The sequence below is a fragment of the Callospermophilus lateralis genome, chromosome 3 (assembly GCF_048772815.1).
Source record: "Callospermophilus lateralis isolate mCalLat2 chromosome 3, mCalLat2.hap1, whole genome shotgun sequence".
In the NCBI taxonomy this organism is placed as follows: domain Eukaryota; kingdom Metazoa; phylum Chordata; class Mammalia; order Rodentia; family Sciuridae; genus Callospermophilus; species Callospermophilus lateralis.
Window position 1 is genome coordinate 98038148 of NC_135307.1, and position 27805 is coordinate 98065952.

At 45.7% G+C, this 27805-nt stretch overlaps 1 protein-coding gene and 1 pseudogene across 1 annotated transcript in view; both read right to left on the minus strand.

The window, feature by feature from the left end:
- Onecut1 (one cut homeobox 1) overlaps nucleotides 1–19933 on the minus strand; it is a 32238-nt gene extending 12305 nt beyond the window's left edge. The window contains exon 1 of the mRNA XM_076848582.2: nucleotides 18829–19933. Within this exon, the coding sequence (XP_076704697.1) occupies nucleotides 18829–19933 (1105 nt within the window). The remainder of the gene's footprint in view (nucleotides 1–18828) is intronic.
- Nucleotides 972–1490, minus strand: LOC143393489 (gamma-glutamylcyclotransferase pseudogene; annotated as a pseudogene).
- Nucleotides 19934–27805: the final 7872 nt, after the last annotated feature.

The following is a 27805-nucleotide window of genomic DNA, read 5'->3' on the forward strand; positions in this document are numbered from 1 at the left end:
GGGAGTCTGGAGGTATCCTGAGAAATTCTTAGTCTTGGCTATGAACTAGAACCATCTAAGAAACACTATGAACACTGGTGCTTGGGATTCATCTCCAGAGAGATTGATCTATTTAGTCTACCAGAGTTCTAAACCTGGGGTTTTTGAAAGTTCTCTATGTAATTCTAGCTGAGAACCATTACTGTAAATCAGTGTTTCTTAAACTTGATCACATGTTAAGGTGAAATTTTGACTTAGTAGCTCAAGGTGGGGCCAGAGATTCTGAATGTCTAACCTGGACTATGTGACACCGAGCTGCTGGTCCAGGGCTATGTGCTGGGGAACAAGGGCCTAGAATCCAGACTGTGAACTCTAATCAAGGTATGGTCCAGATACATCCACATTACCTAGGAGCAGGAGCAAGAAGGGGTGGCTTGTTCAAAATGCATATTTGGGAACCTTATCCTATACCTAATGAACTGGATTCTTTGAGAGTGTGATTTACAAATGAACATTTAAAATAAGCTTCCCAAGTAATGGAACCACTTGCTTTGAGGCCAATATTTTTTTCCAATTTTCAAATATTTATTATCAACTGTTTCAGTTGTTTGCTTACTCTTATTAAACTGATATAAAACAAAACAAAACAAAAAAACCCAGACCAAACAGAGCAATTCACAAGCACCATCATCAAGCAGACTGCAAATCTATCATTGTCACAGAGCAAGAGGACACTTAAAATCACCTTAAGAAAACAGCTTTTCTACAGGAGTACCCACATCCACTTGTCATTCCTGGACCTCACAGCCCCCTTTTAATTGTCTAAACCTTAACCCAGTTTCTTTTGATAGTCTGAAATATGGAATCACCAAGTGAGGTACCCCTTCAGAACCTGTTGAAAATAGATCAAACATGGAGATAGCCCAGATCCCTGATCTTAAATGTTAGAAATATTTTACATTAGTACATAGAATATTCTTAGATACATTCTGTTATACTCTAAAGAGCTTTAATTCCCCCTTGGTAATGTCTTCCATTTCTTCTGAGACCTTTCCTTTATAATCTTCAGTTCTATTGCTTTTAACTTCTCCTGATACCCCAGTATACTCCAGTGGGGATGAGGGAGCATGCTCATAATTTGTCACCAGGTAGCTTTGATAGGTTCTTTCTTTTCCTTTTGAAGTTGAAGCTTTTAACTTCTATTACAACATGTATTCCACTTTTAATTCCTTCTAACAAATTGCTTTTGTTAATTTTCCATACTCTTCCCCAAACTTCATTGCCAGGACTTTGAAAAATGGTAGCTATACCTCCCTGCCACCTTTGACTTATTTTGCCTTGGAAATTGCCAAAGTCAAGCTTAAAATCCTGCAGATGGGCCATACAACAGAACAGGGCCAAGGGGTTTCAGAAGTGGATCCTCTCTCTCAGTTGGTTGCTGCCATAGGCAAAGAACAGAAAACTCATCCTTCTGGCCCACACTTTCCTCCCCTGCATCATGAGTTAGCCATGTCTCACCAGAGTCCTGTACCACCCTGTGGGGAGGGAAGCAGAGGTGCCAGGAGCCAGCAGAAACCTAGCCTGGCTGCTGGGGCAGACATCCCTGAGGTCAGTATTTTTAAACTTTCAAAAGAATCATCCCATACACTTATCAAAAACAGAGACTGATGGAATCAGAATTTTATGAGAATTATCTGGGAGTATGTGGTTCTAATGATAGCAGAAGTTGGGCAAGAACCAGAGAAGGGTCAGATATTATTGACTGTGAAGTTTTTTTGTTTGTTTGTTTGTTTGGTTTTTGCTTTTGGTGCTGGAGATTGAACCCAGGGCCTCACAGGGCTGTGAGCTTTTTAGCACTAACTGACATATCCTCCTTCATCTTGCCAAGTGCCTACAGCAGAGGGGAAGGAGTTATGGGATTGGAAAGCATTCTCTTGGGTAAATAGAGTATTTCTGGCCCAGAGAAAGGAAGAACAGTGTTCCTGTGTCACCCCCTGATTATCCAATGGGCTGGCACCCATAAAAATATTTTAAAAATGCTGAATATTTTGATCTGTGCTTCTCAAACTTTTGCATGCCTTAGATTCACTTTGAGAACTTGTTGAAATATAGATTACTGGGCTATATCCTACAGTTTCTAATTTAGTAGGATTTCTAACAAGCTACTAAGTGATAAGTGGGGCATGTGTAGAGCGAAGGGGGTAAGAATTGCTAAAGAATTTTATCTAAAAATGTTTGACCAGTTTGATTACTTTATGAGTATGTGTGAAGCAATTTTGAAACTACTTATATGTATTATAAGACTGAGCATGTGAGTTTGTGTGTGAGAGAGATGGAAGTAGATTGTTGGGTATCAGGGTTCTCACTGTGGGGATACATTGCAATTGGAGGTGAAGGTACTTGTATAGGCTCATTATTTTAAAAAATCTGTACATAAGCATGTTTACATAAACATGCACAAGTGTGTTATGTATGTATAGGAGTGCATAAGTGCATATGTATATTTGTATCTGTGTATATATTAATTGTATGTATATATTCGTCATGGTTTTGTCTGAGAGGGTGGAAAGACAGTCACCCTAAAAGCCAGAAGCATACTTAGCATCCAGGTTTTCTCCATCTTTACTACCATACCTGATCAAAACAAGCCAGTGGCAGAGTAGATAAGATTAGGACTTTTTTTTTTTTTTTTTTTTTTTTTTAATGCCAGAAAGCCGGAAAAAAAATAAAATAGTGGGAAAATGTCACAAGGGCATAGGAGCCAGGTTAAAGGGATTCCCACCAGTCAATTCTGACACAGTCTGAGCACCAAAATACTTAAGTACAACAACGAATTATAAACAATTGGGAAGAAAAATGCATGAGTCCACAATAGTAAATGAATAAGTGAGAGAGAAAGCAGGCTGTTACAACTCATTTCGGAAAGCCGAGGGCTGCCTGTCAAACAAAGCAGGAGTGCTGGAAATGGAAAATAATTTTGGAACCATCAGAAAACAAATTGGATCATGCAAGAATTAACCAATGCTAGTCTATGGGGAATTTTGATAAGGAGTGGGATATTTGCATGGTCTAAAAGTTTTTCCCCACAAATTGCTTATTAGTTGTAAGGAATGGAAAAAAATGTGTTATGATCATACAGTGGAGAAATTAGACAACACTTCAGGTGATTAAAATTAACTCACCAGTTAAGTGAGGGACAGACAGTTGGGGGCCTCCAGATGTGATCCTCTGAGAAGGATATACATGCAGCTTTCTGGATAAGAAAGCATAAGCTCAATGGAATCACCAGGAAACATCAGAAAAACACATTAACTAATTTATTAAAAACAAGGGGTTGTGAAGACAAACAACAATAAGTGTTGGTGAGGATGTGGGGAAAAAGGTACACTCATACTTTGCTGGTGGAACTGCAAATTGTTGCAGCCAATATGTAAAGCAGTATGGAGATTTCTTGGAAGATTGGGAATGGAATCACCATTTGACCCAACTATTCCTCTCCTCGGTTTATACCCAAAGGGCTTAAAAACATCATACTATAGGGACACAGCCACATCAATGTTTATAGCAGCACAATTCACAATAGCTAAACTGTGGAACCAACCTAGATGCCCTTCAGTGGATGAATGGATAAAAAAATGTGGCATATATACACAACAAGATATTCCTCAGCAATAAAAGAGAATAAAATCATGGCATTTGCAGGTAAATAGATGGAGTTAGAGAAGATAATGCTAAATGAAGTTAGTCAATCCACCCACGAAAAACAAATGCTGAGTGTTTTCTTTGATATAAGGAGGCTGATTCATAATGGGATAAGGAGAGGGAGCATGGGAGGAAAAGATGAACTCTAGATAGGGCAGAGGGGTTGGAGTGGAAGGGAGGGAGCATTGGGTTATAAATGATGGTGGAATGTGATGATTATTATTATCCAAGGTACATGTATGAAGACACAAATTGGTGTGAGTATACTTTGTATACAACCAGAGATATAAAAAAATTGTGCTCTATATGTATAATAAGAATTGTAATGCATTCTGCTGTCATATATGAATTAAAAAAACACAAGAGGTTGTATTCTTCAAACATGTCAATATTGTGACAAAGGACGATTGTAGGAATGTTTCATAATAAAAGAAGCACAACAAATATGATCACTAAAGCTGAGACTGGATCCTGCACTTTAGGAGAACAATGCTCAAAGGATATTATTGGGTCAACAGTGACTACGTAAGTGAATGTCCCTATTCTTAGGAAAAACACTCCTGAATATTTAGGGGCAAGGGGCCATGATATATGTAACTTACCCTCATACGGTTGAGGAAAAAAAAATCTGTGTATGAGAAAGAAAGAAAATCATAAAGCAAATAGAGTAAAATGTTAACAATTGGTCAAATTTTTTGTTGTTTTTGTTACCCAGGATTGGTACCAGGGGTGCTTTACCAAGGTGGTACATTCCTGGCCCTTTTGATTTTTTTATTTAAGAGACAGGGTCTAAGTTGCTTAGGGCCTCACTACATTGGCCTTGACCTCCCAAGTAGCTGGGGTTACAGGCATGCACCACCCTGTTGGCTTCCATTTTTCAACCCACCTAGACAGTGTTACCCTATGCCAGTTATTCAGACTGTAGTACCTTGCTGAGTTTGTAAACACATTTCTAGGGAGGAAATGTTCAGTCAAAAGAATTAAAGGGGGGCTGGGGTTGTGGCTCAGTGGTACGGCGCTTGCCTAGCATGCATGGGGCTCTGGGTTCGATCCCCGGAACCACATAAAAATAAAAAATAAAGGTATTATGTCCATATACAACTAAAAAATAAAAAAAAAAATTAAGAAAGAAGAATTAATGGAAGCAAGAACCGTTCACTATTTTCCTTAGAAAGTTATAATGTGGGAGATGGAAGAGGCCCTTAATTGTTTTAAAAGAGGGTTACAAATATATACACATGCTTACTCACTTGAAAAGCCATAGACTGTCTTCCAAGAATTCAAAAGAAACTGATCATGGATTTCCTTTAGGGGAGGAGGACTAGGTAACTACGGAATACATTAGGAGAAAATATAGTTTTCTCTGTATATCTATTTATGGTGTTTAACTTTTTTTTGTTTGTTTGCTTTGGTTTTAGTTTTGATATTAGGAATTGAACCCAGGGATGCTTTACCACTGAGCAACATCCCTAGCCTTTTTTGCATTTTATTTTGAGGGTTTCTCCCTCTCTCTCAGGCTGGCCTCAAAAACTATGATCCTCTCGAGTCACTGAGATTACAGGAGTGTGCTAATTGCACCCAGCTGTGCTCTTTAACTTTCTAAAAAAAAGATGTGCATATAGCATATATTTAAATATAAATATCTTTTTAAAATTTTGGGCTTATGGGACAACCATAAAAAATAATTAGACTAGAGAAAGGCCTTTTGATGAAAATATCTTGTCTTTAGAATGCTTATCAAAGATGGGTTTGTGAAAACCAAGACTTGCCAACACTTGTCTGCCCACCAACAGATCTGTGTTCATATCTCCTCTCCTATTGTCCTCAGTTACAGACAGAAGGCTCCTGATCTACTATTTACTGGGGATTACTTTGTTTCTCTAGCAGCAGGAATGGATTCAGATTAACTTTTTACCTTGGTTCTTTAAGACTCCTGTATGCCCAAGGACAGCAGTTGGCTGAGAGGAGAAGAACCATCTCAAAACTGGATCTGAGGGAGTGAACCCAGAATCTTCACCTCCTCTCATCCAGTGACAAGTTTGGGTGAAACACAGACAATCTGATTTGGTATCTCAAGTCTATACAGAGCCCGAAGAGCCCATCTATCTTAATAAGCAAGTTTGAGAAGGCAGTCTCTTCCTAAAGCGTCTATCTTTGTAGTTACATCAACATAGCCAGTCTGTGGTTAAAGGTATATCCAAGCACCCAACTTCCCAAGCCAGGGCCACAGGAATCAGTTGTTCCTCCTTTTTCACTCTTCACAAGATCTGCTTGATTTTAATTTAGAAATAGCTTTCAAAACTTGGTTGACAGTGACATATGATCAGACCTTCCTAATCTATTGCCATCCTTCCTAGCTACTACTAGTTCCCTGATACTTCTCCTCCTAGCACACTGGCAGACTTTCAAAAGCACAAATCTGACCATTTCCTGCATGACAGGTCACAGTTTCCTTTAGGTCCTGCTGTCATAGGCCAAAGGCCCTTGACTGCACAGACATACAAGGTCCTTTGTCATCCTTTTTAAGTTTTCTTTCCATTTCATTTTCTTTTGGCACAGCACTGTATTCCTACCTAGATCATGGCCCTCACCAGAGATATGGTCAGTATTTCCCCACATGCTTTCTTTCCAGGATGTGACACATCATTCCTCTTTTGTGCCCCAGGACCTAGCACATGAGAAATATTTGGGCAAATGAAGAAACAGGGACCCTCTGAATGATGTAACATGGCCTTTGATGGTGCTTCTTAGACTTTACATACAAAGAAATCTTCTGGGGCTCTTGTTAAAATACAAATTCAGACTCAGGAGGTCTGGCATGGAACCTAGTCTGCATTTCTGATAAGTTCCCAGGTGATGATGCTGCTGCTGGCCAGGGAGCCACACTTTTGAGCAGTAAGGATACAGAACAGTAATAACTTTAGATGGAGGAGCATGGGGATCAATTATTTCTACAGGGATCTTGAAATTTTTAGTGAATTTTTTATTTCAAAAAGATCAAAAGGCTGGGCACAGTGGTAATCCTTGAGACTTGGGGAAAAGGAGAGAGGAGGATCTCAAGTTTGAACCAGATTCTGCAACTTAGTGAGACTCTGTCTCAAAGTGAAATTTAATAAAAGACAGGAAGTGTCGCTCAGTGGCAGAGTGCCCCTGGGTTAAATCCCTAGTAACATATGCACACACACATACACAGAGATCAAAAAAGTCAAAGATTTTATATACCCACCACTTAAACAGTGAGCTATGGAGATATAGGGTATTCTAGAAATGAGGGTAAAATAATTAAAAAGCATTTGCTTTTAAATTATTGTATTGATATTCTAATACTTAATTTGGAGTTACGTTAGATTTACCTGGGAAGCTTTTTAAACAACACATATTCTCCTTCATCTTTCCCATCAATCTGAATTTTGCCCTAGAGTAATATGAAACCCTTGGTCCATGGCTCCCACCACTGAAAACTACAGCCTTGGAGAAGGCTTTTGTTATTGATGGGACTATACTGTGTCACTCAGCTGTGCTGGGGAAGCAACAAACTTTCAGTTATACAGTAATTCATATACAAGAAATCTGCCTGGAAACCTCTTCCTCCATTTCTGACCCAAGTCTGACTCATCCTCTAGGTCTTCAAAATTGTCCCTTCATCATACCCAGCCCTCTCTTCCCTGGAACCATCCCCCAACACTCACACATGATGTGAACTGACATCTGTCTCTTCCCACTAGACAAGTGTGTTGTACATTCCATCCCCAGTCCAGACCACAGAACCTGCTAGAACAAGTGCTCAAATGAATGAAGAAATTAACTCTTTTTTTCTTTTATCTAATGAATTTCTTCTTTCACTTCTTAAACTCTGTCCCCAATTGGCTGCATAAAATTCCTTAGGAGAGAGTTGAGGTTGTGACTCAGTGTTAAAGTGCCTGCCTGGCATGTGTGAAGCATGAGTTTGATCTTCAGCACCACATAAAAATAAATAAATAAAATAAAGGTACTGTGTCCATCAATAACTAACTAACTAACTAACAATAAATAAATAAATAAATAAATAAATAAATAAAATCCTTAGGAGAGCTAATATTTGGTATAGGGCTAAGACTCGCTCAAATGACAACCCAAGATGTCTTGGTGTCTGTTTGCTGTAAACTGTTTGGGTTGGGGGGGCCAGACAAAAACAATCTCTTCCTTCTCAATGTTCAAATTGAGTAATATTTATTCCTTACTAAACACTATGTATCATGTTTGTAAGTTATGAAGCAGTAACAAAATGCACACCTATGAATACACCACCCAACAGAACTAGAACGTCAGCTGCCTTGTGAAGCCACAAGCATGTCCTCTTCTTTTACCTCCTTGCATCCCCTCACCAGAGGCAAGCATTCTCCTGAATTTGTGTTTTTTATTATTATTATTATTATTATTAGGTGCTGGGGATGGAACCCAGAGCCTTGTGTAAGTCTGCACAAGTGCTCTCCCACTGAGCCATATTCCCAGACCCATTTTTTATAGCTTTATATTATTTATTATTTTTAAGTGATGCTGAGGATGGACTCAGCACTAAAGCCTCACATGTGCTAGGCAAGTGCTCCCATTTTTTTTTTTTTTTTTTTTGGTGGTGCTGAGTATTGAACCCAGGGCCTTGTGTATTTGAGGCAAGTACTCTACCATTTTGTTTTTATTAAAATAGTTTTTTTTAATCACATATGTGTGCATCTCTAAACAGTAAGTGGTTTTGCCTTGTTTGCTTTTGATCTTGTAAAACTGGTATTGTTCTGGTATGGTTTTCTATAGCTTACCTTTTTTTTTTTTTTTTTAATCAACATTGTTCTGAAGACTCATATACATTGTTATATACAGCTCTGGCTCATTTATTTTTATAACAGCATATTATTGCACTACATGAGTCCATCATTATGTATTTATGCTTTCCTTGTTAGTGGACATTTAAGCTGTTTCCAGGTTTTTGGTCTTAAGAACAACGCTTTTATGAACAGTCTTTTTAGGTCTCTAGGCATACTCGTGAGTTTATCCAAAACGTATACAAAAGAATAGAACTGCTACATATGTGCAGGTCCAAGCGGATGCCAAATTATCATCATCATTATTATTATTATTATTATTATTTGAGTTTCTGATGATCCATGTCCTCACTAACAGCTTGTTTTACCAGGACATGGGCAATGGAATCCCAAACTGGCAATCTTTTGAAGGCAGCACTCCTGACTGGATGGGCTATTTCCTCGGACCACCTGGCTGGAAAGCCTGGCCTGGGACTCCATCCATAAGGTTGGGCCCTGAGTCTCACACCTTGCTGGATCTTAATATTGGGGACAGAGCACTAAATTGAGATAAGAGACTAGGATGCCTACTGGATTTTGCTGTGGACACAGCAAAGAAGGCAATCCATCAGAGAATGTGGGACCTGGCAGGAACCCTAAGGCCAAATACTTCATTTTACTTTTAAGGAGACTAAAGCCCAGAAAGGTTAAGTTACTTGACAAGGTCTAAGAGTTAATTACTGCAAGAACCTTTCTCCAGGGCACTTGATTCCTAATCCAGAGTTGTTGTTTTTCACCCAGTAATTTAAGATGGTATAACATGATCCAAAAAATTAACAATGACGCTAAATATTCAGATAACTGATTTGTTTTCAAAGGTAGTTGTTTGATTAAGTAACTGATGAATTTGATAACTAGCTTTTTTGGCTTATGATGTAATATTCAATGAGATAAATAGTGCACAATTACGGTTTCAATATACAAATTAAACTACTACAAGACTCAGGTCTCTTAAGGAAAAGTATTCTTAATCATTCTTGCCCAGGATTATCCCCCTGCCCCAAGGAAAACATTAGACACCTCTTTAAGAAGCCATTTTTGTGAGAAAGGCAAACTTCAAATTCATTCATTACTTTATGATCACCCATAATTAAGCTATCCTAAGAGGCTGGGAACCATGGAGCTTATGGCAAAACAACATCAAAGAGTTGATGGTTTATAATTCAAGGCCTCTTTCCACAAGAAGGTAGAAAAACATTGAACAGAGAGCAATTTGCTACAGAGGTACTTAGCACTCTTCAGAGCATGTATAATAATCAAATGTAGCATAATTGTGTGCAATAGGAGTCTGTCCCCATCCATCAAAGGCAGTAAAAATGGAATTGAGAGGCAAAGAAGGACAGTTTAATAATAGGAAAGGTGCTTGGGTAAAGGAAAGTGGCTTCTAAAGCCTGTAGTGGAAATGTCCATTCTGTTTACTTTAGGAATTCTCTTCTCCACTCCTACCCATTTGCCATGCTCCTTGCCACCCAAATATTTACCACTTAAAAATATTTTTTTTTTCATTTAACAACATTGGCAGGTTGATAACAAGAGCTTTCTGTGAGGCATCCTCCTTTTAATGTCAGAAGGGTTTTATTACTTCAGGGTGGAGGGCTTGGAGGGAAAGAACCTCAAGTAATTTTGCCTCAGGAATGCTGACCAAATGGTATCGAGATACTTCTGGTTCAAGTTTTCCTCCTAGCAGTCATTTTAATCAGCACTTCCCGTATTTAATGAGCTTGTAGTGCCATTACATAATCACCCAGCTCACTGGATTAATGATGAAAAGAGGAACTGATTTTTTCAGTTGCATCATTTGAAGTAAATGTTAACTTTCTTTCTGAGTCCTTAGTTACCCTAACCGCATTAGTGTGACAAATATGTCTTTGTCTAGCATAAGTAATTAGAATTTAATCACTTTAACTGCATCTTAATTACCCCAAATGAATTGGAAGGACATTTAATAGCAAAGATTAAATTGCCTTAATGAACGATTTTTGTGACTCCATCAATACTTGAATCACGTTAGCCACTCCTCTCACGCACTCCAGTCGAGGAAGCGGCAGTGAGCACAGAGGTCACTAGGTGGCGCACTTCTCTCGTTTGTTTATTTAATTTCCCCATTGATCTGTTTTAGAAGACAACAGGAAGGAAAGCGAAAAGCACATAGTTTATTGTGTTCTTCTGATAACCTCTCTTTGGGACTATGAGATCATCACCAGATGTGAAAACGAAAGGAGTGATTTCAGAAACTGTCGATTCTGAGTACCCTATGGCATATGCAAAGAAAGATGAGAAACACATGGGTGACTGGAAGCATGCAGGGTTTGAAGGAAACTGTAAGTTGCCCTCTGGACAATTGCCAACATATAATCAGAGTTTTAGTCAATTGATTATTTTGTATGTATCCAGAGTCCTAAAATATGAGTAACAGTCAAGCTTTGGAACTGAAAGGCAGGCACTGATGTGGAGCCAAGAAATGTAATGCTGCCCAAGTGCAGATTAGAATGCCGATGCTTGAAAATATGGAAGGATCTGGGCCCTTGGGGCCTCCTCCAGGCATGGGTCTCAAGGGGCCAGCCCTACCCACAGAGCACATCTAATGAGATGGGTCTTGCCCATCAATAATTGTTTAAGTGAACAAATGGATAGAGACTTGGGTTCCATGCATAGCTCCGTTACTGCCTTGCATTCCCTCTGGCTGCTTCTTCAAAGGAGAGCAATAAAAAATCTTTTAAAAGTCTTGAGTAAAAATGAAAGAAGTTTCCATAAGTAACACTCTTTGAGAGTCCCAGAGGGAAAATATATTCTCTCTAATTTCAAGAATTTTATTATGCACAGACTTCCCATTGGGTGTTTATGGCCATGGATCAGACATTTCCACACTCTAGGTCCACTGACCTGGTGGACCTGAACCCGCAACAGAAGCATGAGGTAGAGGATAAAAGAGTTATGGGTTTTGAATTGGGAATGCTGAGTTTAGGCATCAGTGTTTTCCAGTTGTGTTAGTACAGGTAAATTATTTAACATCCATAAAGAAAGCCTCAGGGAAAATCATGGTAACCACCTAGACTACTGGTTCCAAAACTTCTCTGCACATTAAAATCACCTGAAAGCTCTTAAAAATGCCAATATCCCAATGCCTCATTATGCAGGGAGTACTGGCATATATATAATGCCAGCTACTTGGGAGACTGAGGCTAGAGGATCTCAAATTCAAGTCCAGCCTGGGCAACTTAGCAAGATCCTGTCTTGAATAAACAAACAAATAAATAAAAACAAAAACCCAATGCCCAGGTCATGTTCCATACAAAATATATCAGAATATCTGTTATTACAACCAGATATTAGGGTTTGTTCGTTTTATCTCTAAGTGATTCCAATGTATTGCAAGACTTAGTAGCCAATAGCATAGATGATGAGTGTTAAATGAGAATATATATGTGCTTACTGTAGTGTACAATAAATATGTGCACAACAAACTTAAGTTTCCTTTATTATTTATTACTGAGACAAATCTGATGCGTTATACTTTAGTGTCTGGTTATGTTCAGCTTTAATCTTACTAAATCACCTTGCCTAAAGGAGAGGGGTATTTCTAAAGCTAAACTGTTCCAATTTTATGATAATATAACATATTTTGGAAGGGATATATGTAGATGATTCTATTGCAAGACCCCAGGAAAAATAATTTATATGTTTGTGTCAAAATAGATTGTTTTATGATTGGCCTAGTCAACTAATCCAATTCTATCATCTCAAAAAAATTAAGCTTCATTAGTATTAACACAATTGTATTAAAATAAAAACCTATAAAAACTTACTGATAAGAGGGCTGGGTCGTGGCTCAGCAGTAGAGCACTTGCCTAGCATGTGTGAGGCACATGATTCTTAGCAATGCATATAAGTAAGTAAAAATCCATTTACAACTAAAAAAATTAAAAAGCTTACTGATAAGAGAGGAATTTATGATTATATGCTAAATTCATTCAATTAGAAATAAGTTTTTTTCTTTTTAATGCACCATAACACTGACATTTTTCAAGTGGAAATGTGACTTTCTTCTCATAAAGGTGCTTATCTTATTTAAATAGACATAATGAAAAATTATATTTAGTGAATATTTGTTCAATGTCTTTTTCTAGCGTGATGAGAAATGGATTCTCTGACACCATGACTTCTCTAAAAGCCTCCTTCTGTTGCTATCTGAGGTTGGGGGCCATTCAATTTTACCTGCTTTAGTGGGGACCCAAATGAAACTAGTTACTTTTCACTCCACCCATGAATATTCTGTGGTTGAGGTGCAGTATTTAGTGTGTGTTTGAATATTCCAATCTGTGGAGTTCACAAAGAACACTCAGTACTGCCACTTCAAGGACAAGGCCTCTAACTACAGAGGGCGAGGAGAAGGACACCCGGAGCCTCCTTTTTAATTTCCCCACTGCATTCCTTAGACTTGAGGATTTTTTTTTCTTTACAAGAAGATCGGGAATAAATTTTACTGATGTGCTCTGTAAGAACTATTTCTTCTGAGAACTTTGGGGAGCAGCATCTGTTTGATTAGCTGAATTTGCCAGGAAGGTGGAAATGATGACATCAAACAGCTCGTGTAACAACCTCCTTAAAGACCTCGTAGATTAGAGATGACTATAGATTTTCCCCAGCGCGGATCAAAGGGACTGAATTGAACGTTTTAGCTTAATGATCCAACCCCTGTCACACCCACAGGGACACGAATTCCGATTTTATAAGCAGGTGTGCACGTGCACTCAGACGCATACACAAAGCTGCGGTGGGGGACGAAAAGATCAACCACCGGATCGACGCCGAGAGGTTTGATCTTTTCGATTACTTGACGGCCACTGTATATACTCCTGGCAGGTCCTCGTGCTCTCATAAACTTCGGAATATTAACTGTTAATTTTCGTTTTCTCACCACAACTTTTTAAAGGCAGGCATCCCAGCCGCCTTTCAGGGGCGCAGACTAGGCGACGTGATGGTGGGGCCCTGTCCAGGGTCCTGACGCCGAGAAGCCGCTCCAGGGTTCCAGACCTGTCTGACTCCGAATGCCCTTTCACCCACCCCACAGGAGAGAAAACAAAGACTTCCAAAGCTCAAGGTCTCAGAGCTAGCTGCCTACTGACTCGGGTTGGTTTGCTGGAAGAGGAAACAACAAAACAAAGGAACCACTAATCCGCTCAAACTATATCCCTTGGCCCCAACCTCCAACTTCAGACCGCCAGCATTACCTTTTCTTACACTGTCTCTGATCTTCTCGAATAAAAACATGTCAGCAAAAGCATCATTTGGATAAAAAATCCAAACATGCGTCTGTTTGGGGAAGAGTTGGGGTGTACTTTGGGAAGATGAAAATTTTGTCTCCATCGATGGGGCAGCCCTAGGCATTGTTGAGGTTAATTTGATATCCCCTTCCTCCTCCTCCACACCCTGTTCATATCGAAATAGTTATCGGTTTGAAAATCCCTAGGACAGAGATGTTCTAAAAACAAAGACTCAGCAAGCATCCCTTTCCTCTCAGCAGGCTAAACAACGGACGCTTGCTGGGCGGCTAGCCCCGGTGGCCCGCAGGGGGCGCGCGCAGCTTCCGCAGCTCAGTCAGTCTGGCAACCCGGAGAAGGTGAGTCCAAACGAAGGGAATCCGGGAGCACAGCAGTTCAGCACCCGCTAAAGCTTGAAAATAAAGACATATCTCGGGCTCTGGGTCACTTTGCTGCTACAACATAACCGTGTTACTGTTGGTACTGTTGGTCCCAAGTATCAGTTGCAAGTGAAGATGTCCGGGCTGAGTCTCAAGCGATCACCCTGGACCTTCGATCTAAGATCTGGATGGCTCTCTGGAGGCTTCCAAGTAGCTCGGGGCTGTACCTACTGCCAGAGTCAGACAACCTCTGATCAGGCTGTGGGGTTTGTCTCTGTGGGCATCCTCCCTGCACTGACACCAAGGTCCCCAAACAATAGCCACCAGGTTTCCTCAAGCCTCAGAAGCAGGGTTAGATCACTACAGTCAGACTAACAGGCTTCACTCTTCACCGCCTGAATACTCTTCTTAACCCTATGGGCACCTCCCCTCCCCCCCCTTCACTGGGGCATGTATTTCCTCTGGGGAACTATAGGGACCCCTTACAGTTCACATACCCTCAAGGGGGCAGACACAGGCTGAGAAAGGCTGCAGAGCCTTTTAGTGACTGTCTCCAAGACTTTTGGATTTTGTAATTCAGTGATGTGTGTGTGCATGTGTGTGTGTGTGTGTGTGTGTGTGAGAGAGAGAGAGAGAGAGAGAGAGAGAGAGAGAGAGAGATTCCCCATGGAATCCATAATTCATTGCCAACATTCGTCCTGGGCAGGCTCTGGGACTCTCAGTCTTCTTCTGACAACAGGCCATCCCCTGACCATGCTGGAAGGAGGTCATTCCAGACCTCTTCCCCCAGGCTTCGAGCTGGACACGGTCGGTTGCGCCCCTTGGGCTCTTTGTTCACACGCAGCAGGCTAGGAGCAGCTGCTCCGAGAGGCTGAGCACAAGGAAACCCGTCCCTTGGCGCCTTCTCCCATTCTTGAGCCCATGCCCTTACAGCTCCCTTGAACTCACATCCGGTCCTGTCTTTTCTCCTGGCCCAGGGATTGAGGAAGTGCCCAACATTGCATTCCTGCCTGGCTCTCGTGGCCCAGGGAGGCAACGGGACAGTTGAAATGTCACTGGCCGAGGTAAATATTAACAAAAAGCAAATGGACTTGTGCGGGGCCAGTTATCAATCAACCAGGCCGCAAGGCCACTAACAGCAAACACAGTCCAGGTTGGATCCGGCGAGACTTTCTCATCGCCGCCTCTACGTGGAACCCAGTCCCCCTGGCTCAGGTCCTCCAGGACTTTCTAGGTCAAATACATGACCAGTAAGGGGGCGAAGTCCTGGGTGCTGAAGGCCTGACCATTTCCCCTGTATTGTTTGGAGGCTTCCTCGCCTGCCAGTCCTGCAGTGTTAGAGTGGCCCAGCAGCTACCCACTCCGAAACCATGGGCCTGTGAGGGACAGCCTCCTAGGTTTACTGTGCCTTGCCTGTTGGTGGGTATCTGCTGCTGTCTCTTCCAGCGCTGGTAGCTCCTGCGGTGCAGCCAAAGCCTTCTGAAATCTTTAATTGGAAACTAATCTCCTGCGACTTGACAGGCGCCCACGTCAGAGGCGGAGCACACCCCTAGCCCAGTTCCCCCATCCCACTCAGGATCAGAAGCAGCCGCGAGCCCAGTGGCGCTGTGTTGTAATGGGGCAGTAGCAAGTATAACATTGAGAGAACATATATTGATTTTTTTAAAAAGGTAGTTAATTTGGTGAGAATTTCCTTCTGTCGCCCATTTTCCACCAGAGTTGAAAATTCCAGACCAAAGGTACCTCTCCAAACATGCTGCCACATGCAGAAGGTTTTGACCATTGGCAACAAGCTGTGTGGAATGTGGGAGACAGAGAGGTACACGGAGAAGCCACCCTCCTGCTGAGGAGGGAAGGAACACATCTCAGTGTGATTCTGATTCCCATGAGGATAGGGAGGAGATTGCTGGCCATGTCTTTGAAGGCAATAGCAAGCAAAGTTACAAGGGGGCACTTCTGCATTGGGAAGCTGGTGGAGGAGGACAAGCACCAAGATCCTGAAGCCAAGGCCAAGTTGGTTTTCAGGATCCTGCACTCCTAGCCTAGACATCATTTGGAGGGTTCAATAAACGACTTCACGTTTTTTTTTTTTTCTTTTCTTTCTTTCTTTTTTTTTTTGGTAAGAAATTGTTAAGGACTCCAATCGCTGTTACTCAGTGGTTTCAAAATAGGTCATGCTTTTGTGGCTTGAGGGGTTCCTTGCATGGGGCCCTCCTGGTCAGCACTGCATGCTCAGTTCCAGCCCTCCGCCCCACCCTTTTAAGTCGGGGCGCGGGTGGGGGGTGGGGTGGGTGTGGAATCAAAAGTAGAAGACTCAACGTTCCATCAGGACACCAAGTCCCCCTTGGGTTTGTTGAAAAAAGTGTGTCCAGCCAGAGTCTCCTATTTTGCACTTTTTCTAGGAAAAGGCCACCTGCCTGGGGCAAAGAACTTCTGGCCCGACACAGGCTGCTAGGTGCCCAGGCAGGCGCCTCTTCAATGAATACCTGCCTAGCACCTCCGGGCCTTGCCTCTGTTGTGCGGGTCGGGGCTCTTTTCTCTACCCACCACCTCAGCTCTCCATGCCTGGAGGTCAGAGGGCACACACCTAGAACAGAGCGCTAGATCGGTTTCTAAGGCACGGGCTGTTGCTAGACGCAACCTATCAGTCTGTCCTTCCAGGGGAAGACCAGAAGAAGTGGGGAAAGGCGGGTCGATGACGTCTGGAGTAAGAGTTTTGACTGGGGGTGGGGTGGGGCACTGGACTTTCCCTGAGGGAGTACCCTTCGTTTCACCTGTTTTCCATTTTTCTCTGTTCCACTCGCTGAGTTTGGGTCGCTTCTAGGCGAGCATTGGTCGGGTAAAAGGTCCCGAACTCCAGCCCTTGCGGTGGGCCTGTAAAGATACACTACCTTGGATGCCCAGTCAGGTTGAGCAGTCAGGGCAGGGAGTGACCCCTTCGTCCACCCTCTTACGAACCTCAGCTGTTCGTAGGGTTTTGGACAACCCACGGGGCAAGATGATGGTGGTCCCAGTGCTAGAGAATGGAAACACCGGAGCCCAGGATTCGCTGAGATACTCCGTCAGCCTCTCCCTTTGGTCTCCTTACCCGCTGCCTCGCCTGGTTTCCAGATGCAGGCAGCAGGAATATGCCAGAGAACGTCGCTTGGCGAAGGCCAAACTAGGCTTGAAAACCTCACAGGACAGAGGCTCAGTCCGCTTGGTGCTCCGGACCGGACCGAAGACCTCAAACGCCCGGACCCAAGGAACGCTTTGGGTCGCTTCAAGGCTCGAATCTCAAGTTGACTCGCACCTGCCTCCCTCTAGCTTCTTATTGGCAGGCACGAGATGGGGGGGAGGGGGTTTCGGCTTTACGCTTTGATTTTAGACTGTGAAACGGCTCAGTGCCCCCGGCTCAGAGCGGATTGACTGTCTCTCGTTCTCCAGGGACGAATTAATGGAGAACGATCAGTTAATTAACAAACCCTCATTCGGGCTTTTACCTTTCTCTTCGCCAAGGCTCAGGCCCCGGCGCCAAGCTGAGTTGCGCGCGCGGGGCGGGGGTGGGGGGGCATGGACTCAGGAGTCAATCAACTTGGCAACCTCCGCCCAGGTCTCATTAAACCCAGTCTGCCCTCGGGTGCCCTTGGCTCTATCTCCCCTCGTGTCCTCGGTCTTCAGAGGTCGCCGAATCCGCCCGAAATCCCCGGTGCGGTTCCGGCTGGGTTCAGCTGTCTCCTCCGCCTATCTGCAGTCTAGGGGAGCCAGGCGCGCTGTCCACGCAGCTGCCACCGAACCTTACCGCTTAACTACGAAACAGCCGGCTTGGGATTTGGGCCCAGAAGACCTTTGCCTGCAGACTTGGGGGTCATTTACATACTCCCATCCTCCTGCGCTGGGATTCAGACTGAAAGTCATGAAGAGGAATAAAACAAAATGCCAAGTCTTTTTGTAAAAAATGCAAGCGAAGGTGGCCCCTGGCCTTCGCTGCGAGCTCCCTTATTGCTCTGCCGTTCTCACCTGGATCTCGGTACTGTCTGCCTTCCTCCCTCTCCTTTCCAAGGTCGGTTCCACACTCAGTATGTACCAACTTTTCCAACGCGTCCCCTCTGCACACACTCCGCTCCATAACTTTGGAACGGTTTGCCCGCACTCTTAAAAGTGCGGTTCTCCGGAGCCTTACTGGTGCCAAATGAGCCCAGGAGGGGGTCGCCGCAGCGAGTTCAGCCAAACCTTTACTGGCAGCTCTGACAAGCTCCAGCCCAGCGCCAAGTATGTATTTGAGGGTACTGAAAGGGAGCACCTAAGCGCAGTTCCAGACACGCGTGCCCCCAACCCCACTTATCAAACCCGGAGTGCTCAGCTGAGAAGCTATGCACAGACTGTGTCCTAACAGGTTCGAAGATTCCTCCGGCTGTGCGACCCTCCAGCGCGGTCCACAGCACAAATGCGCCCCTAGAGTCACCGAGGCCGCTGCAGCTTAGCTCCCAGGGCCTTCCACAGCCCATTGCACTAAACCCTGAAGGAGGCAATCTGCTTCCGAAGCCGTGTGTTGGCTCTTCCAGGCCCAGGGACCCCTTCTAAGGAGAGGGAAGGATGAAAGCTCTGCCTACTCTTTCCCTCCCACCTTCAGGCCCTTGAGTTTCCGAGTCCCTTATCTCGCTTACGCGCCAAGCTCTTTGACCCGCTCACCTGCTAAGCGGAGCGCGGACATTCGCTGGAACTCCGGTTCCTGAAGCCATTTCCACATCCTCCGGAAGGTCTCTCGGCCGGACTTGAGTTTGCTCCAGGGTTTGGGGTTGCGCAGCAGGTCCGAGAGGGTCCCCTGGGAGCGGCAGAGCACCCTCTGCGCGAAGATGGCCTGTGGGATGCTGTAGCGTTTGAGCTCGGTGGTGATACGCTGCGCCACCTCTTTGGTATTGATCTCTTCCATCTGCCCTGAATTACTTCCATTGCTGACCTGCGCGCCGGTCACCGAAGGGTTGGGCTCTCGGGCCGTTCCCAGGAGCTGTCCGTGGCCCTGGGCGTTCAGGTGGGCATGGGGGTGGTGCGGAGGAAGGCCATTAATGGGCACCATGCCAGCCGAGGTGGGCGTGAGATGCTGCTCCCCATGGCGGCCGAGCATGGCCGGGTGGTGGGCTTCGAAGCCGTTGGGGGTGAGCATCTTGTCGGTGGGCATGGCAGCGCCGGGGTGGGCATAGTGGGGAAGCCCTTGCTGGGAGTTGTGGATGCTGCCCAGACCCGAGCCGGAGAGGGGCGAGAGGCTCTGGCCCATTCCAGCCACGTCCTTGTGGTAGGGGGTATAGAGGTTATTCATGGAGGCCAGCCCGCGCTCGTCCCGCATGAGTGTGAAGCTACCGCTCACGTTGCCCGCCAGACGCTGGTGGTGGTGCGGGTGGTGGTGATGATGGTGGTGGTGGTGATGGTGGGGGAATTTGTCCGATACGGTGGAGATGGGCGGCAGCGGCTGAAGAGGGGTTAAGGTGGTGTAGGTGGTGGGCATGCTCATACCTGGGGGAGTCTCGCAGGCCATGGTCATAGTGGGGTGCAGGGGACCAGCCAGGCTGTGCTCAGGGGCTCGGTGGTGATGGTGGTAATCGCTGCCTCCGCCGCCGCCGTCCAGGAGGGACGCCATGCCCATGGAGCGCGGGTGCGCGGGAGGCAGGTGGCTGCTACGGTGTGCCACAGAGCTGCGCGCGTGGGGACTGCCGCCCAGTAGGTCGGCAGGGGCGGGCACCGGCTCATGGCTCACCCCGTGCAGCTCGCCGATCGCCTCCATGGTCAGCTGCGCGTTCATCGTGATCCCGGCGAGCGGGCGGCGGACACAACATCGATGTGGCCGGGCAGAGGCTGCGAGGAGCGCACGGAGTCCGGTCTTCACATTGGCTGCCAGCGACTGTAGCCTTTCTTCCTTGCTCTCACTGTGGGTCTGTATGAGTGTGTGTGTGTGTGTGTGTGTATGTGTGTGTGTGTATGTACGCGTGTGTATGTGTGTGTATGTCTCCTTTCCTCTTAACCCCACCTTCCCCTCTGCGTCCTCCGCTTTTAAAAAATATTAATTTCCAAAAAGGATCCGCGTTGTTGGGAAAGCGCGATGCCACCAGCCCGCCTAGCCCTGGTCCCCTCTCGCCCCTTTTCTTAGAATTGTGAGGTCCCCGGCTCCCCTGACGCGACCGGCGCGCCTGCCACGGCTGCTGCCTGCCCGCGCCGCTCGCCAGCTCGAGCCATGGCTCGGTTACTGTTGCAGACTCTGTGGCCGCGGTTCAGTCGCCGCCGCGGCTGCAGCGGCCCGCCCTCACGCCTACCGGTCGTACTGCGCATGCGTACGGCTCGGCCCCGCCCTCTGAGTCCCCGCGATCCCAGCCCCTGAAGTCCCCGTACAAATGAAGGTGGGGAGGGGGTGGTCTTGCGCCTTTCCAGCGGCGCCGGATGGCCTGGAAGCGGTGGGCACGTGCAATGAACTGGGGCGGAGCGCGTCCTGGGGCCGCCGCCGCAATCTCGGGAGACTTGCTTCCCGCTCGCCTCCCTTGCACTGGTGAGCTCTTTCCTTCTAGCCCCAGGACGCTTCTGCCAGGCTCCTACCACGGTTGGCTCGCTATGCTGGGAGCTTTGCTCTTCCCTCTATAGTTGCTGCTTCCCGGGGAAGGTTGCCCGGGAAGCTGGGGATTGTGTCATCACTCCTTTCACCCAGGCCCACTAAGCTCTATTTCCCGGAGAGATGCTGTAAATTGGCGCTGTCTGCACCCTTATAAATGTTCGCCTATGGGAGAAGGGAACCCTAAATATCTTAAAGGTCTCGGTCAGGTTGGCAGCTGTTGACCAGGCATCCTTCATCCTCCCAGACACTCCTCTGCCCACCCTTCCTTACCCGTGCCTTGGGGAAGGAGCATTAAGTGCCAAGAGTCCATACCTCGCTGTCCCTAGCCGCCTGTGTCCTCTTCCGCGCAGCTCATAATTAAGGCTGCACGCCCGCTTCACCAGTGACTCGGAGGGGAGGGGGAAGGAGGAGGGTGGAGTGCCCTGGTGGGTTCCCCTGTTAACTTCCGGTGCTGAGGGGGCCGCCGAGGCTCGGGCCGTTGGGAGGGTTGCCTCCGTAGCTCCCCTGGTAAAGCACCCAGAGGCCGCTGCTTGTGAAAAGTACTGACATGGGCCGGGTAAACGCTGCCACGCGGGTCTCCGCTTGGCCCGTAGGGACGCCCCTTTCCCAGCGTCCCTAAAGAAGCCTCCGGTTGAAAATTAATTCAGCTTCGGACGTAATTTTGCCCTTTCCACTGTCAGGTTCCAATACGGAATCAAACCTGGTCCTTAGGTCTGGACGCGTGGAGAAGCCCCCAGTGTGGGATGTACACCCGGCCGCCACATGCCGCGGCTTTCTTTCATTTACAAAAGAAAAGAAAAAAAAATCCGTAACAAAAGGCAGAGCCGTGTCCGCTTAGGTGCTTTCATCCCTCAGAGAAAGGACAGATGTGCCCATTGTCCGGCCCTTGGCAGTTATGGCCGGGTCAGCGCCGAGCCTCAGCCGCGGGCGAGCTGTGTTCACAATGGGGACAGATTCTCAGAGCCAGGGTATCTGGACCTAGATACAAAATAAAGTTTGTGTGTGGCTTGTACTGGGCCAAACTCAAATCATAGGTTTGTTTGCTGAGACACTGGGCTGAAATCCACCACCGGTGTTTCCACTGTAAATGTTCCCAGACCCTTGAAGGGGCCAGGGCTGAGTTGGTATCATGGTGGTGGTTGAGCTTCCAATAAGAAAGTTTCAGCTGGACAACCTTTAGGGAAGTACCCATCAGCTAGGGTAGGAACTAGTCAGGTCCATCTCCTTGCCTAGGTTCCACCCACCGCAGGCCAACATCATGATTCAGGTAGGTCACAGTCAGTGGGCACAGTCAGTTTGATTTCCTTGAAAATGCCTTGTTCTGGGGCTGGTTAATATGGCTGTCCCAGAAAAAAATCTCATCCTATCCCAGCAATTTGTGTGGAGGCCCTGAAAATGGGGACTCATCTCAGTGGACATCATTTCTACTTGCTCAGTGAACATTGAGGAATATCCCTCCTCCCCTGGCCAGGAAAAGCCCTTTGGGAAAAATACACTGGGCAAAATAAACTCAGAAAAACAATCACTCTATTTTAACGTATCTATATCTACCTGTACATACACATATATACACAAGCATAATACATTTGTTGTCTAGTAGATCACAGTTTGTTGGTGGGAAGCTTTTTTAAAAATATTGTTTCTGCTCTCTTTTCTTATAGCACAGAACATTGGCCTTGCATATGAGCCCAAACAATGGGTTAAAATAGCAGGCAGCCTTTGAGCTAAACTGTCACCCCCCCATATTTTAATCCTACAGAAATGATCGATTTGCCCTTATGACAACTCTCTTCCCAAAAGGCAGTGTGTTAAAAGAAAGAAGTAAATACCACCAAGTACACAAATTGTTCATGGTTTCCTCTTTGTGTAGCTAATTAGGGGCTTGATCTTGGAAACCCTCCTTGTGAGACTCCTAGCAGATCCCCTGGTGGCCACCTTAAGGGGGCTTGGATCAGGTGAGCTTGACTTCACCCATCCACAAAAGGATTTTTGAAAAGGGGGCCTGTTTTGATGTTGATCACTAAAGGGAAAGTGAAGGGAAAAATCTGGGCAAGTATGTCTTGGCCTTGCTTAGTTCAATATTTCACACTTTTCCTAAAAGATTTTCAAAAATGCACGTGACACCAGGTGCATGCCTGTAATCCTAATGGCTCAGGAAGCTGAGGCAGGAGGATCTCAAGTTCACAGCCAGCCTTAGCAACTATCGAGGCACCAAGTAACTCAGTGAGACCTTGTCTTTTAAATAAAATACAAAAAAGGGCTGGGGATGTGGCTCAGTGGTTGAGTCCTCAGAGTTCAATCCCTGATACTCCCCACCCCTACTCCCAAAATGCCTGTGAAGGACTTGCTTGGGTTTGTGAATCTGCCTCATTTTTCTTGGTTATTCACACCTTTTATTTAACCACTGTCTTCCTGTAGTTGATGAGTTGCAGTGATCTCAGTCAGAATATTTTTCTTCCTTGACCTCTTACAAAACTCCAATTTACTAAGAATGTATGATGGGTAGGAAGGGTGCTCTTCTCAGGCCTAGTTAAGGTGAGTGCATGTGTGGGGATGGAGAGGCACTAGATAGATTGCCAACTGTAGGAGGGCTGAGATCATTTTTTGTCATCCCCCCCCCTTCTTTTCCATCTGCCCCACACAATGCCCCGTCTACATTAGATACATTATGGAGAAGGAGGGAATTAGAGTACAAGGAAGAGTTCTTTGATACTTGGAGGTCAATGAATGTGATTGAGAGGAAGGCTTATAATTAGATACTTAGATTTTGAGTAGCTGCAGGAAATTTAAAGAAAAAAAGTGCTAATCAACATCAGAAAATTACTACAAGTACATATGTTTTCTAAAAAAGGAAAATAAAACTATTGACTAGATGCTTGTTGCTGGCAATATTTTCAGTTTGGAAACAAGGATTTCAAAATATTTATTTTGTAAATGTCAGAAGAAGAGCCTGGGGGGATGGGACGAGCAGGTACACTCTCATGCTGGATGCTCTGCTTGCCAGGCAACCCTCCAGGCAACCCCACCAGGCTTAAAAAATTAAAAGAAGCAGCCCATTTTTCGAAATGCTGACCACACAAAGTTCTCTGAGAAGCTCCTATTGGTTTCAAAGTTAATACTTTATTTTTCTTTGTGAGTAGTAGAGGTGTAATACAGGATAATTTCCCAGTCTTCAGGACCATTCCAAATAAATGTTTCTAGACCCCCTGAGCCATCAAACATGTACTTTTCATTTTTTTTGGTATTACAAACAGCAATCCTGGGTGTCAGAGCAAATATCTCCAAGGTCCCAGGGGAAGACCCACTCCTTGGCTAGAGCCTCAGAATGGAATTCATCATCATTTCTGATGACTACATTCAGTCTAGAATTAAACTGCTGGTGTGGAACCATTTCCTTGATATCTAACTACAGTAAAGCACTTGATAGCTGGGGGTGAAGGATTTGATCCTGGGTGCTTCCCATTGGGCTCTCCTTTCTTCCTCGGGAGTCCTCCCATCTCTGGAGAAATTTCATTCAGAAAATTACTATTGGCTTAGAATAGAATTATCAAGAAACATAGCAGGGACTGGATTGGTGATTTGCTATTGAAAATAATTTTTTAAAACATAAAAACCAAGTTACTGGGCTGAGGGTGTAGCTCAGTTATAGAAAGACACTAGGTTCCAGGCCCTGGGTTCAATTTCCAACACTGAGAGGAAAAAAAAAAAATAGTGACCTTCACTCTGGGACAAGGAAGTTACCAATTATCCTGGCCTTCTTTTCCAATCTTTGATCATCTTTTTGTCTATAGTTTTTATTCACCTTTTCGTTAACTTCTCCCCTACTTTTTCCTTCTTAAATTCGGTTTTCACGCGTGAATTTTTAAAAATTCGGCATTTTCGCACTTTTCTTTGTTTCATCTTACTCTACTCAAATCCCAAAGAGAGGATACTCTGCCGAAAGGCTGTCAGCTCATGCCAACCCTAGAAATTCCAGACCTACCAAGAGCCCCCTGAGTGGCCATCCTGGAACATCAGTCCACTCCTGGTGTGTCTGTTACCTCCTGGGTGGAGGAAGCAAACCGCTCCCCTTTCTGGGTTCCCTAGCTGAACTGGAGGCAGCTTCACCTGGGTTGAAATCCCGTTCCCGCAGTCATCCACTCTGGCGAGAGCTTTTCAAGGCTTCGAACCAAGAGCGCTGAAGGAAGAGTGGGTGTCCTGACGTCCTGAGCATGAAGGAGGGGGTCCAGGTTCCTAGGTGACTCTCTGGCCACAGGACTGTGCTAGTCGCAGCCGGCGCGATTCTGGGGAAGTTGGCCAACCGTCAACCCTTCAGCGGGTTTTCTTTCTTGATCACCTTATATAGTTGAAGAATATTACAAAGGGAACCTACCCACGCCTCCGGGGCGGTGAATTTTCCAGACTTTAGACCGCCGGAAATGCTGTTCTTTCGATGCTTCCACATTTGGGGGACAGTACGCCGAATTAACCACGGGCAGGTGTTGACTTCCAAGGCTGGGGACTGGAAAGGAGAGCGGGAAGAGAGGGGTTCCTCCTCGGTGCAATTTAGAGGAGGAGGGTGTAGCAAAATCCCTTCGGGGTGGTCCCTAAGAGCAGAAGTCACGGGGTGCCGCCCAGCCTGTACCCTCAGGCCTATGGAGTGGACCAGCCACCCGACCCTAAACCGATTGCGGGCTAGGCGGCCGCGCGCCGGGCCCACTTGGCGAACTCCTCCGCAGTCTCGCGGGGTAACGCCGACCTGGACCTGAGAGCAGCTGCACTTGGGAAGGAAAACTCTTTAAACAAATCATTTTGGTGTCTAATCAATTAGTGTTTGCGCAGTCAAGTACCATAGATTTAACAGAATAATCGTTACCGCCCTTGTCTTTATCTGACCCGCAGACACCTAGAAGATTTAAAAATAAAAAGCTGGTGTTCTGGTTTCCTCACCCCTTGCCTGTGTCTCTCTCCTGGGGCCTGCTGGGCCTGGATCATGGCCTTTTCTTGCTTTCTCCCAAGTCTTTCCCCTTCCCGCTTCATCTCTCACACTTGCCTTCAGATACTTTACCTTCTTTTCTTGCCCTTCCCACCCTGTCGGCCTTCCGCTTCTTGGCCACCTCCTCTGCTTCCCTCCGCCTCCCGGCTGGCACAAGAACCAGCCCCCGCGTTTCGGACCCGGGCTCAGGGCAAGTGCACTTGCGCTCTGGCCTGAGAGCCGTTCAGGCGTAGGATTATGGAGTCTCCAAGCGTCCAGTTGTATTTTCCCCAGACTCTGCTCGGCTTGCTCCTTCCTGAACTAGCCCGATACTCGAGGGATCATGTTAGAGCCCTTTAGTTTTTGTGCATGAGAGCTTTTCGGGGTCTTGTGGAATAAATGCGGTGACCCAGGGCTCGGGAGTGGGGTTAGGAGGAAAAGCTGAAAGACTGATCTCTAATGCGCCAATGCTAGGCAGGGACTAGGACCTGTGGACTGGCAGGAGCAGAGCGCCCCTAAAGCACTGCTGTTGTGAGGGGGCGAGGAGGGTGAGGGTGGGGGAGTAGAGGGGGAGGGGACTGTCTTCTCTGGGGTTCTCTGGGCCGGCCCGCTCCCAAGGTCCAAGGGTCCAAGCGGGAGGGTCTCCAGGTGCTCCTGAATAGCTGTTCCTGAGTTTTCCTCCCGGTCCGGTGTCTTTTTCAGGCCTAAGACGTGTGGACCTGTATCTGTAGGTAGGCAGGACAGCAGTGCGCCATGCCCGGCTCGCAGGCCTCCAATGCTTTGCTGAGGAAGTGCCCGGCCCTGAAAGGAAGTCCCAGAGCTTGGCTGGATGGTCACTAGGGCCAAGAGACCTGGTGGTGGGGCTGTGGGGCTGCGGGGAATCTGGGTTTTAGGTTGAAGAGCTTTTGGAGACCCTGATGGACAGGAACACCTGCATCCTTTAGTTCTTAAATTAAGTTAGAGGATCAGGGAGGTCCAGGGTGGAGGCTGATACTTTCAGATAGTGGGTTGGTTACAGGTGAGGTTGTAATTTTAAAGGGGGAGAAGGCTACTGAACTGCAGGTTTAGCTCCCCCTCCCATCCCACTGCCAGTCCTCTTGGGGGTTCTGCTGCATGGAATCTAGAACATTTGGAGATACCTGGAATTGCCTCTCAGTCCAAATGCACCATCATCCACACAGTGAAACTTCCACTCTAAACAATAGATGATTATAATACACTTGACTACTGCCTGTATTTTCCTGTTTAACATACATTAATCCGAGTAACAAAAAAATCAATATTGCTAACAACACTGCAAACAAATCCTAGTCTCACACAAAAATCTCCAAGGGTTTTCAGTCACTCCTACCTCCTTGAATTTTGTTATTTGCCTCTAGCCCACAGGTAGGTCCTGGCTATCCTGGAATACAATCCTGTCTTAAGAGCCCTTCTCTAAAGATTCCGATTTCGCTTTTGCCATGGGTAAATCAGGGACCCTCTAAATCCCAGCTTTTTCTCTCCTGGTATCTTTTGAAGACCCTGGGTCTTACTTCAAAGTCTGTTCCCTCCAACACAAGCGAAAGCCTAAAGTCACTGGCCAGTGACTATTTTTGTTGTTGTTGTTTTCTCCCTAACAAAACCCCACCTTATATGTGGCAACCCCAGCCCCTCTCCAGGGCAGGATACCCTAAACTGGGTTTTTCAGCCATCTTGCTCCCATTCTAGCCATCTGAAATGAATCTGGTGGTTATGGTTGGATATTTATGAATCTTATTATGACTATTTTAAAAAATGGTGTTTTCCACCTGGAAGAAACAAACCAGAAGAGCTGGCCAACGAAGAACCTTAGGTTTGCAAAACACTAAATTATTTAGTATTGTATTTCAAGGGAAAAATAGCTTTCTTAAATCATCCCCGCAATATAAATTGTAGACTTACAGTATAGTCCTGGTAAGTCTAAATTTTTAAAGGAGCAATATTCAAAGAGACATAGATGTCTGTATTAATTATTTATTCGCCGGTGCCTTCCTTCGTTTCTAACTTATTATTAATTAGGCGCCTCTAGTCTTTCGCAGAGCGCTCCACTGAGCCGGTTGCAGCTTTAAATATGAATTAAAAGCAAATCCAAGCTACTG